This window comes from Caretta caretta, chromosome 13, assembly GCF_965140235.1.
Source record: "Caretta caretta isolate rCarCar2 chromosome 13, rCarCar1.hap1, whole genome shotgun sequence".
In the NCBI taxonomy this organism is placed as follows: domain Eukaryota; kingdom Metazoa; phylum Chordata; order Testudines; family Cheloniidae; genus Caretta; species Caretta caretta.
Window position 1 is genome coordinate 19,725,650 of NC_134218.1, and position 13,226 is coordinate 19,738,875.

The following is a 13,226-nucleotide window of genomic DNA, read 5'->3' on the forward strand; positions in this document are numbered from 1 at the left end:
AGCTTCTATTCACTCCCAGTGACTCATTTGTGAAATTCCTTGGGAATGGGGGAGTCATACAAAAGGTCCAAAGTGATAGCATATTATAAGATAATCATGGCAAGTCAACACCACAAAATTAAGTCGACCTAAGTTACATCGACATACAGCGACTGCAGTAATTGAATCTCTTTTGCATGTCCCCACTGCACTCCTTGAGTCAGCAGTGCATGTCCTCGTTGGGAGCGCTTGCGTCGATTTGTCAGTGTGGGGCATTGTGGGGACAGCTTCTGAAAGGCAGCAACAGTCGAGGTAAGCAGCGCAGTGTCTCCACTGACACTCCATCAACCTAACTACATCGATCTAAGCGCTACACCTCTTGCGGAGGTGGAGTTATTACGTCAGCGTAGTGGGCAAGTTTACACTGATGGGAGCTACATTTTAGTGTGGATGATTACAGATCTAGGTCGACTTAAGCTGCCTTACATCGACCTAACTCTGTAGTGTGAACCAGGCCTCAGTGATTATGGATGCAAACTGCAAAAAAAAATGTAGAAAAATATTCCCACTAACTGTGGTTTGTAACCTATCACTTAAATCAGCCTCTGTATCAATGAGTGGAGGGTAGCTAATGTAATGCCAATTTTTAAAAAAGGCTCCAGAGGCTATCCTCACAGTTACAGGCCTGTAAACCTAACTTCAATACTGGACAAAATGGTTGAACTATAGAACAAAATGATCAGAAAAAGATAAATATGGTATGTCAGGGAAGAGTCAACACAGCCTGTGTAAAGGGAAATCATGCTTCACCAATCTATTAGAATTCTTTGAGGGGGTCAACAAGCCTGTGGAAAAGGGTGATCCAATGGATGTAATGTGCTTGGACGTTCAGAAAGCCTTTGACAAGATCCCTCACCAAAGGCTCTGGAGCAAACTAAGCAGTCATGGGATAAGACGGAAGGTTCTTTCATGTATCAATAACTGGTTAAAAGGAAACAAAAGGTAGGAATAAAAGGTCAGTTTTCACAATGGAGAGAGGTAAATAGTGGGGTCCTCCAAGGATCTATACTGGGACCAGTTCTGTTCAACATATTGGTAAATGATCTGGAAAAGAGGGTGAACACTGAGGTGGCAAAATTTGCAGACGATACAAATTACTCAGGATAGTCAAGTCCAAAGCTGACTACAAAGAGTTACAAAAGGATCTCACTAAACAGGGTGACTGGGCAGCAGAATGGCAGATGAAATACAGATACTGGGTTAGATGGACCATTGGTTGACCCAGTGTGGCCGTTCTTCTGTTCTTAATGCATTTGCAATTGTACACCTAATACGCATGCAAAGTTTTTGTAAATGCACATTTATAACCTGGATTTTTGGGTGCACAATTGACCATTTATAAATCTCACTAATTATTTACATATACATATGGACAACTTTTGCATGCAGTCAAGGAAATTGATTGTGCAAATTAGGCCTGCAGTTGCTCACCGGTATTTCTGATCATCTATCACTGAACGTTTAGGGCCAGGGAAAACAGATTGATGGGGTGACATTTCCATTAAGAATAACCCTCAATCTTTGTACTTCTCTAGCGCTTTCCATTTAAAGATCCTAAAGTGCTTCACAAATACCAATTGACTAAGGCTCATACTATCCCTTCACCTGTCAGGTAGATCAGTATCCTTTTAGACAGGGACCCATGGAGAGATTAAGTGACTTTCCCAGAGTCATACAGCAAGTCAGTGTCAGAGCTGGGGCTAGAACTCAGGCCTCATGATTGCACATCCCATGCTCTGACCATCAGAAAGTACACGTTACAATTCATATACATCACTGGTCACACTGCAGTTCCTGTGCTTTCCTTCTCTTCCATTTTGTCATTCCTCTCCCCTTGTGTTCTATTATCGACGTAGCAGCCCAGTCTCCGGTGTCTGGGTTTCCGGAGGAGGCTGTGCTGATGCCTGTCATCAAGCATCAGCCTTCCTGAAAAGCAGGGTTATTCCCAAGGACATGACTGGTTCAGCTGTCCCTCAGTAAATGCTTTGTGATGCGCACACAGGCCACAGCAGGAACCACCAGCATCTGCCCAGTCTCAGAGACTTTGGGAATGGGGGTGTTATGGTCCCCCAGCTGTGCTGAAACCGACAGGAGTGTGAATGGAAAACCCAGAGTGTGTTTGTGCTGCTCATGGACGGCAGGTATTTTATGGATACTACATAAAATGCCTGCAGAAGCCTGAAAGATTCAATTAACTCCCAATTACAGAGAGTGAAAGCCTGATGAAAAGAAAGCTATCAATTACCAGTCAAGAGCAAAGCAGCCCAACAGGGCTTCTCCCCCGCAGGAAGCCTGGCATGTGAACAGAGAAAGATTCCATCTGGAACTGGGCTGCTGTACAACAGACAGGGAAACGGCTTGCCAGGAATATGGGAAGCCCCTGGGGATTGCTGCTCTGAACAGAGTCATTCCAAAGGCCAATGCTGCCAATGAAAGGAACAGATCCTCACTGATACTTAATAAAGGATTCATAGGAATCACCCTTCTCTTAATAACCTTTAATCTTTTGTTTCCTTGTCCTGCCCCCTTCATTCTGTTAGCCACCCTCTTTCATTGTCATGAGTACAATGGAGGCTATAAGCTCTTTGGGTCAGGGACTGTCACTTCTGTGAACACCCAGCACGCTCTCAGACACTATGCAATGAAAGTGGTTCTAAGCAGTGTGACAAGCAGGACCGAGGGGGCTTGAAAATCGTGGGTGGCAGGTTTGGAACAGATCTTGGAACTGGTTCGTCAAGCAACGATTCCTGCAGCCATCTCACTCTCCAGGGCAAGATAACTGGTCCTGAGTGTGATAGGAGTTGTGTCATTCCCAGTCAAAAGCAACATGGAGTCTTAATAGCTATCAAGTTCAGTCCCAGCAAATCCCACAGGTGCGGGGATTATGGAAAGCCATGTAGTCACTGGAGTGAGTCTGTGCCTACACCTGCTAATCATGGCAGATAATACTCTCATTATCAGATACGCTCACGCTTAGTACTAATTATGGTGCCCTCCGATGGGAGATTTCTGGGGCATGAAGCCAAGGGCCACAGCTAAGGTCTCTCAAAGGCACTTTGTTTCCTTCCCACTTAGACAGGGCCACAAGCTGCACTGCAGCAGCCCTCATCTTCAGTCCAGAGCTCCAGTCACTGAGGCTACAGGGCCTGAAGCGCAGTGCTCCAGCTACCCAGCTGCTTGGAGCCAGAGGGGGCTTATTGGGCTGGGACCTGCCACCCTTTGGCCTGCCTCTCTAACAGAGGGCAGGGATGCATTGTAGAACAAACTGGGCGATGTGTGACTCACATGCTGGGCTACGGCCACCCTGCTTTGTACTAGAGACTGACCCCCATTGTGAAAAACCTCAATCTGAACTTCCGCGCTATCTAGGGGTGTTCAGGTTTGGCCCGTTATAGACATGGGCCTGAGTCCTGGGGTGAGATTGTCTCCCCCGTGGCGCCTACCAGTGCTGTAAAACCCCTTCCGCCAGTAGGCACCGGTGCTGTCACCTGCTGTGTGTGTCTGGCAGTATTAGGACAGCTGCCAAGCCAATAAAAACCAGGCCTTGCCATTAACATTAGCTCCATTGCTGCAGCCTCTCAAAGCAGGCAGGCACCACTTGTTTGCAGCTCCCCGCCTGGGCAGTGCCAAAAATTGTCTGTTTCTGCTCCACTTGCCTAATAACGAGCTTTCCAGAACAGGGACCGTGTCTTCCCTACTCTCTGTAAAGTGATAGACATTTGCAAGGCTAGAGATTGGGTTAATAATGCAATAACTAACAGCAATAATAAACAACAAATAAGGTTTGATTCAGTGCATGCATGTTTTTACACTACAGCAGAGGCGGCAGCATCTTCATCCCCAGATAGGGGAGCATACGCCAGCGGAGGAGGACTTTCCCTTTCGTGGTTGGAACAAGGGGACAGGCTCAGGAAGGGTAAAGAGGGCAGAGATCAGGTTTCCTCAGAAGGGAAATGCTAGGCTTCCCTTTGGTCCACAGGAGTTCTCTCTCTGTCGTTAGTTCCACAGCTCTAATTTATTCGGAGGGTGGAATTGGGCTGAGAGCTGCCCCCATTTAAATGTTTACCACAGAATCAGGACAGTGCAGGAATAATTCAGGACACAGTCCTTGCCTGGAGTGCTGGCAGGGCAGGGAAGAACAAGCTGGGGGGAAGAGGGGTTCATGCCAAAGTAGGTTGGTTTTCTGACAAACAGAGCTGTTTGTTAATGAGCAGATTGGACGTCACCCTATGCCACTGCCCTACATGAACCCAGAGCTCTAGGAATCCACCACTATCCCCCTGCAGGCCCCCAAACGTGGCCTGTTCGGGGTTGGGTCTGCTCTTCTACTTAGCCTTTCCCTTTCTCCTCTAGCTATTGTCAACCCTCTGGTATCTCCTCAGATTAGTGAGGTGTCCTTCAGAGAAGGACATGAAGGGTTTGTGGTATTTCAGAGATGACTGAGGCAGGTTTTAGGATAACTTACTTATTTACCTAACAACAACAAATGGCTTGCAAGTCAACACAGCACAGATGCTGCTGTAATCTAGCCTGGCTTTATTCTTTTGTCTCCCTCTTCCTAAAAAAGATCATCCCTGCGTCTGTGGGAGAGTCCATAGGAAGTGTGGTCTAGCATCATATCCTGCAGGGTGTGTGACAACTTTTAACCTCATACTAAAGCGTAACCTTTTATAGCAGAGGGTAGCTCCCCACATTACAGGCTAGGCTCACAGGTCTGTCATTGCAGGTCTGTTCATGAGCACTCGCACCCTGCAAATCCTGGTTTGATATTGTAGGGTTGCTCTTAAGTGCTCTGCTACACACACTAGTGTATTATTGTAGAGAGGCTCCCTGGCTCTGTACTGCACCCAATGATTTATTATTGGAAAGTTACTCATGTCCCAGCACTCAGAAGCACTAGAGATTTTGCCTGTTTATTGATTTTAGAAAAATGTATGAAGGGCATTTAACTTCCAAACATTTTCTCCCATGGATCAAACAATAAAGCTTCCTACAGCTACAGAACATAGCAAGGGATTCAGGGGGGTCTAAAATCCTAAAGGGAGAGAGAGAAACCCTGCCTAGCCAGCCTGCCACCTCCTTTTCCCTTCTCTCAGCTCTAATCCTTGCTCCGCTGTGAGTTTATGTAACCCCACTCTTAAGGGAATCAGCTGCTGTCACTAACAAGACTCACCTGCTACTCTGCCACTGCCCCTGCCGGTTAACATGGTACAGGGATAGAAGGATGTTTGGGGAAGTGTTTTAACCCCCTCCTGGCCAGTGCCGATGCAGGAGTCCCTCCACCCCATCACAGACTCTCTTTGAGACCACTTCTCCTGTGACATTATGGCTTAGGGTAGCCTGTGACTGGGAGCCTTTAACCCTGTGGTATCTGTTCTCATAGCCCCTGTCAGCATTACATATTGCCTCCCCCTGCAATCTGACTCCCATCACAGAAGTGCTGATAATTCTGGTGTCTTGGAATAGAGTTTCCGCCAGAGGTCATGAGGATGCTTGTTAGTGGCAGCAGGAAGAGCTGGAGGCGCGGGACCAGCAGCTATGCCGAGTCCCACACTCTGTAGGAAATTTATTGGATTCCCAAGTATTTCTAGCGTCCCTAATATAGAAAATGGGGAACAGTACTGGCCGAGACACTGGGGCCTCCTTCATTTCTGAAACACTGCACTATGTTCAACCAGCAGCCAAGGACAAAGGTAATTGCTCTCCCTGAGTGCATAGGACAGCTGTTCATTTGGCACTGGGACACTTACTAGGTCCCACTGAAGCCAAAGGGTGTTTTGACGTTAACCTCACTGGAAGCAGGATAAGGAACCACCATCTATAATGAGCCCACAGAGGAGGTTCACAACTAGTTCTAAATTCAGCAAGTTCTCACAGCCCAGCTTTTTAAAACTCCCCAGGGCCCAATTCAACTCCCTAGGAACTCATTGCAGAAGACCAGCTCCTTCATGAGCTCGAACTCTGCAGCGTTACTTAGAGCCTAATCCAAAGCCTGCTGGAATCAGTGGAAAGACTCCCCATTGCTTTCAGTGGGCTTTGGACCAGGCCCCAATTTTCTAAACAGCAGCTTGTTCTCATCTTGTCTGTTTTTGTGGCTTAATTTTCCAGGGCAGAAGTGCGAACTCTGGCTCTGCGGATGCGTTTTTACCTTGGCCGACATCCTGCTGGGAGCCACCCTGCACCGCCTCAAGTTTCTAGGACTGTCTAAAAAATACTGGGAAGATGGCAGCAGACCTAACCTACAGTCCTTCTTTGACAGGGTACAAAACCGCTTTGCCTTCAGGAAAGTTTTGGGAGACATACACACCACCCTTCTCTCGGCCGTGGTACCCAATGCCTTCCGGCTTGTCAAACGGAAACCCCCCTCCTTCTTTGGAGCCTCCTTCCTTATGGGATCTTTGGGGGGAATGGGATATTTTGCTTATTGGTATTTAAAGAAAAAATACATCTAATGCTGGCTGTTTGGTGTTTAGTTTGGTGTCTCTGTGCTGTGTGAAATCACGATGAATCTTCAAAGTAACTGTAATGAAATTTAAAACAAGGTATGAATAATTATATTGTTGATGTAACATTCCCTAGTCTAGAAGTAGAAACTTGTACTGCAAGGAAATAAGACACAAAAATAAGTCAACTTATAAATGGCTTTTTTTAGGTTTAAGTATTAAACAGTAGCAACCGGTGAGTGTCATACTCGGGCACTTACTGGGCTTACACACCTGCCATGGAGTGAAACTGCCTCCGGAGCAGGCAAATTCCGGTGGAAGAGAGATGGCAACCCTGGAAAGTTTTCAAAACACCAGGTTACACTATGGGATTTGGATACTCTGTGCTGTACCTTTATGTTTTCAAAATGTACATTGGCTGCATCACACATTTCACAAGTGCAAGTAGAGGGGACGTTCTTCTTCTAGAAATGGTTACACTCTTCTGATCTGGGGTCTTTCCTGGAAGCAGAGAGGACACAGCCAGTTGGGAGGTACAGTAGCCAGTCAAGATCAAGGTGGAGTTGAATGATTTAATTATTCATTTTCTTAATTATTTCCATTAAATCAAATATTTTTAATGAGCTGCTCTTAGAATGTATCCACCTTCTACATCTGCTTTCTTTTTTTTTTTAATGTTTAACATGTGTCTGTTATTAAGAGCCACATTTATTTCTCAGTGATATCATTTTGACTTCCAGGCTGAATTCTGTCAGACACAGATTTTTTTTTTAGCCTCGCAGCTCTTTGCCTTGATTTTCCTTTCCTGGATTTGCAAAGCACCTTTCACCGACGGAGTTCTCGGGACTCTGAAAAATGCAAGCGTTCTCAGAACTTTTCTGCACTTGCCTGAAGATGCTTTTGTTTTCTCTTTTGCTGGGGGCTCTTCCCAGTAATTTTCTCCCTGTGTATTTTCTTAGAGACTCTTTGCACAGAATCACGTTTATCACTTTCTTGTGCCTTTTGCATGTTGGAAAGAATAATGGGTGTCACTGCTACTCATGCTTAGAAAACTACGAGATCCGGAATAAACCAGATGGGAGACGTAACTGCTTTACATTTCTAAATGTGTTTAACATCAGTTGACTCTTATTTCAAAGGGGGTCAGTATTTGGAGGGACTGTCAGGTGGTTTGTGCTGTTTCCTTGCACAGTAAGGATTGAAATAAAGCCCAAGTGGAAGCAATATACCCTCCTTTTTAATCAAATCTTTCTAGCGAGATCTGAGCCTGTTAGAATTTCCTCTACCTAGTTTTCAGAGCTCCAAGTGATCACTGGCAAATAGCACGGCATCTCTAGGTTTGGTAGCTAACAATGAGCACTGCACAAGAGCTAGGAATCACATTGTGCCTCGCCTCTGATACGAAGAGGCAAAAGTAGTTTCTTTATGCGTTTGTGAGACGTAGGATTTCACAGCAACATCCGTGGTCCCCCACCTTGCGAGTCATGAAATTATGGAAAAATTCACCAGAAATAACATGAGGGACCAATGTGTACATTTTTGGACAAATGTGCAGGCAAAAATGCACAAACTTACTCCATATTTTCACGATCAGTTACACATACAGTAGAGCATGCAGTCACTCAGTTTGAGTGTGCAATCATTTGCACACAGATGAGGTACCCAATTCATGCACACATTTTTCTTAGGACTTAGACCCATATTTTTCAAAATGTGGGTGTGTGCATGCACACATGCCTCCATTGGTACATGCAAAACCCTCAAACCAGTATTTGTATATGTAAACTGGGCAATTGTACATAAGTGTCTATTTACATGACCAAATGGGTGCAATGTTACATGGGTAAATGTATTCCCACAAATATTGTTGGTGTATTTGTGGAAACATGGTGGTAATTTGGCCCGAAGTTTCCAAAATAGGAGACCACAGAATTTGGTACATTATAAGGGGGGCGTGAGACTGAAGAGTCTCCCAATTTCCTCCCCTTGTTTAAAAGCTTGAAAGGAAAAGACTAATATAGAAATGTAGGGTTGCCACCCTAGAGCAGGCCAATGGTCCTTATAAAGCAGTGGCTCTCAACCTTTCCAGACTACTGTACCCCTTTTAGGAGTCTGATTTGTCTCGCGTAACCCCAAGTTCCACCTCACTTAAAAACTTCTTGCTTACAAAATCAGACATAAAATACAAAAATGTCACAGCACACTGTTGCTGAAAAATTGCTGACTTTCTCATTTTTACCATATAATTATAAAATAAATCAATTAGAATACAAATATCGTACTTACATTTCAGTGTATAGAATATAGAGCAGTATAACAAAGTCATTTTCGGCATGAAATTTTAGTTTGTACTGCCTTCGCTAGTGCTTTTTATGTAGCCTATTGTAAAACTAGGCAAATATCTAGATGAGTTGATGTACCCTCTTGAAGGTGTCTATGTAACCCCAGGGATACGTGAGAACCACTGATCTAGAGCAATGGTCTATATCAGATACCTAGGAGGCAGCTGCAAAGACACTCCCAGGTGATATCCTTGCCCCACTGAAGTCATTGTAGTTTTGCCATGGACTTCAATGGGGCCAGGATTTCACCCTCCGATGAACAATGAAATGCACAAGCCTGATGCAGAATGTAGCCATTGCTGTTGGTGGAGCCACAAGAGCAGAAGTCCCAGGAGTGATGGGAATAACAAGACCCAACTGAATCTGCTTAGAGATGACAGTGAGCCCAGAGTTCCTAGGATTCTGGCTTGAGGTCTATGCAGAAGAAAGTCACTAGTGGGATGCTGGGAGGAAGGGCAGATAAGCAGGTGGCTGCTTTTTACCAACAGGAGAGTCAAATGACAAAGCAATTGAGAACTTTAAGTGACAGGGAAAACAGAATGTTCCTGTTGTTCTAGGACATGTTGTTTCAGTAAGAAAGTCCTATGGACACTGGACAGGAGACAAAGGAAAGTGCAGCCCAGTTCAGTTCAACAAATACACGGAAGATGTGTGGTTGTGTTGCTTAATGCACTGCTGGAGGCACCTAAGTACTATGGTGATGATCACAGTGAAAGAATCTATCTGGACTAGAATAGAAGCATACCCGACAGCGAGCACTAGCTGGTAATGCTTACCAGAGGAGTCCTTTTCAGAGATTTTGATGTAGATTAAATAAACAATTCAGAAAAGGTGGAAGAGGCAAACAACCCTGGCATGTTTCCAGGGTCAGTGAGTCTGGTTTCCCTGGTAATTCGCTCAACAATGAAATCAGCTGGAGACTCTGGCTAAAGTAAGCACTCCAGGGAAAGACCATGACAGTAAAAAACAGCAATCAGAAGGACTGTTGTGGAGGTTAGGTGGATAGCAAAGGCACTGCCGAAATGAACTACGGATGAGCATTACCATTCCGACCAACCTATATTAATGCACACACTTCATTACGGTGCAGTCCTGCTATAGTTAGAGGCAGTTACGATCAAATGTAATTCCAGATCCACGAGTTGGCCTTTGTCTGCCAGCCTCTTCTATGCATTCAGGTGACAAATGGTTCTCTCCCTATCACTGTAACCTTAACGTGGAACCAGGCAACAGCTGCAACAGAACCCTCCTAGACAAGGGTTTCCCCACCTGAGGTGCTCTCGCTAGGCAGAACTGGTGACCCACTGCAGACGTGGCACCCCAGCCCTTAGAGTTAGATGGGGACTTCAGGCACAGCCCTGAACAAGGGGTGGTGCATAAATTGCAACACCCCATGAGTGCTGCTGGGCAACGTGCCTGAGACATCGAGTGAATTCCCACTCTGCTTCTGGGCGTAGTAACTGACAGCTATCCTAGGCAGCAGTAGTTGCTACCCCCACCATGCTGGCTTAGCTACAGAGGCTGGTAAGCTGGGGATGGGGGTTCAGGCCAGGGATCTACCCATTCCCTGCCCCTGCCCATTTACAGGCTCCTGGGAGGGAGTAAGCAGACAAATAGCCCCACTTACTCCTTTGAACTAAGGCCCCCATAAGTGTGTAAGGAGAATTCTTCTTCCTTTATATGGGGGCATAGTCTGAGCCACAATCTAGCCCTAAGTGTTTTAACTTTCATTTTAAAAGGGCCTCAACCTGGCTTTCGATTTTGCTCCTGCAGTCCCTCCCGCCCCGGATATATTTTCAGCATTTAAAAGTCTAACTACGTGATTTGTGGATGCAATCAAGTTTTTAGACATCTAAGTGCCTTAAAAAAAAAATTTTGCGCTCCAACACTGAACCTGCAATTATTTGGGGACAGAAAATCAGAGGCCACTTTCAAAACTTTTGGTCTTTTAGGATTGATCAGAGATCTATGTTTTCTGTGGCAACGAGTGAGCTGTGGATACATTGTGTCCTTCGGGTAATCAAGACTTTCACTTTCAGCTGGAGACTCCAGTCAATTTGATCTCTACTCTCAGCTACTGTTCCAGTTTAAATGGCTCCCACTGTTCAGATTTTTAAAAACACAACGGTTTTTAAATCTCTTTTTTTCTGGGGTTTTGTTTGAAAGCTTCAATAATGAAAAATGTAAGCACGTCATTTTATCTAGCAATTGATTTTGTCCTGTCACACCTTACTCGTCTCCTTCATTTTTCAAGGCAGAGCGGAAACTCCCCCATCAAAATGGCGCATTCAGGAATAAAACTGATCAGATGATCAGCAGAGCGAGAACACGATACAGAGCCTTCCCTTTCTAGATTGCCAATAGGAGCCCCGCCCAGGTTCGTAGCGTTCAAAGAACATTTGGTGACTGCTCGTGAAATTAGTGGCAGGATCATAGTCTGTTTCTGAACAGACAAGTGTCCACATGACACAATTGTTGGCAGCCTGAACAGCTCGGGTACGGAGTGCAGGGCCATGGAGCTAGAATTATCCTCTCAGATTGCTCATCTAAGGTCAGGCTTGGTCAAGGCCCATAGATGGGGCAGGGTGGGGGAAGCTTGCAGGGGCACTGCACGTGTTGTGCCTGTTTGAGACTAAATAGATACAGGACTTTGCATCCGGGACATCAGTCAAAAGGAAAAAAAAAAAAAACATAGCAAATGATAGTGTTTGTGAAACTACTTAACATTAGGCCATGTTTTAAACTTATGCTAAAAGAAACTCTACAGCATTGGTCAACACCATCAAGAGTTAAGTCAAACCACTCCAGGTTGCTCCAAAATCCTGTTTTAGGACACTACAATAATGCACCAAATTTATCAGATATTACTAAAGGGCTTTAGGTATTGATAAGTCACTGAATGAATAATCCAAGGATAAGGAAACTGCTCTGAATATCAGAAATTAAATATCGCAGTTTTGCATCTGCAGGTATTCATAGGATAGTAGAGAATAAAGTTCTGACCCAACACTGAAGTCAATGACAAAAGCTTTCCTTGACTCAGTGAGGCAGAATCAAGCCCCGTAGCCCCATTTCAGCAAACCAGTGCTTTTGTTATCCAACAAGGCACTTAATCACATGCTTAACTTCAAGCACATGGTTAACTCCCATTGACTTTAATGTGGTGTAAACACATGCATAAGCACTTGTGTGAACAGGGTTAGACCTCAGCATGTGCTTAAGGGTTTAGCTGAATTGGGGCCTAAATGACCAAGAACTAGGGAATCCAGACCAATCCATTTCCAGTACTAAATAAAACTAAGGCCAGGGTTTTTAGCTGGTTGAGGCCAAAAATGATGGATCTTTTGTTCAGTCTGAAATAAATACATTACAGCCATAAGTGCATTTCACATCCTTTGTTCTTACTTTGGTTTCCTGGCATGTCCAGGTGACTTTACTTTTTGCTAGTATATTGTCCTTTATCGTACAGAGACATTTACAAGAGTTTCCCATCCTTCACTATGAAGAATTACACATTATGAACACAGTCTGTCGGTTTTTTAAAATGACTTGTATATTGGAAATATTATAATCTTGTTTTAAGAAAATAAAATAGATGGGTAATTGGTTCATCACAGATTTATTTTTGTAGATTTCTTTACCACTTATTGCACTTAGCAAGAATATCAGGGAACTCAATCTGTAGCAACCAGGGAAAGTGGAAGTGAATGGAAGCCAGAGCCTGGACCTTGTCTGTACACTGAGGTTTAGCATTGTAGGTACATACAGCTTTGGTTGTAGCTCTCAAACGGATTGCTTTGCCTTCCATTTCACCTTAACACTGACCAATTCTTGTTTCCTAGACACCAGCTTCAATATAAACAATAAACTAAACTACTTGTCGGTTCATGTTTTGGCTGAGAATGAAATGCTCCTGCATTTGTCAGAATAGCAGACTCACGGTTTAGTGTATGCGGAGTGGAACTGGGTTCTGGCCCTGGGAGACCTTTGGCAAATCATTTTACTCCTCCGTGCCTCAGTTTACCCATCTGTAGCTTGGGGAGAAGAACCCTCAGCTACCTCACAGGGCTATAGGGACTGTCCAAATAATGTAATTTATTAGGTGGGAAGTGCCACATCGTGTCAAGAAAAACTTGTTCCTTTAGCCCCGTGCCGCACCAAGGGCCAAATCCTCCCTTGAGGTAACCACTGAAATCAATTAGAGGAACATCAGGGATACAATTGGCTCAAAGATTCAGTTTTGTCTTGATAACCCAGGGCCATACACTGGTGTGATCAGCCAACTTGGATAAAGTCATGTGAATAAGGAAAGATGAGTGTAGCTTGATGAATGAAGAGTTAAATCACTTTCAGGATTTCAACGCTAGAGAAAAGCGCTAGGTTTACAGGTGAGACTAAGAAA

General features: G+C 44.6%; 1 protein-coding gene across 1 annotated transcript in view; it reads left to right on the plus strand.

The window, feature by feature from the left end:
• GDAP1L1 (ganglioside induced differentiation associated protein 1 like 1) overlaps positions 1–7,708 on the plus strand; it is a 33,179-nt gene extending 25,471 nt beyond the window's left edge. The window contains exon 6 of the mRNA XM_048820318.2: positions 6,148–7,708. Coding sequence (XP_048676275.1) covers positions 6,148–6,491 — 344 coding nt within the window. The 3' untranslated portion in view covers positions 6,492–7,708. The remainder of the gene's footprint in view (positions 1–6,147) is intronic.
• The last annotated feature ends 5,518 nt before the right edge of the window (positions 7,709–13,226 follow it).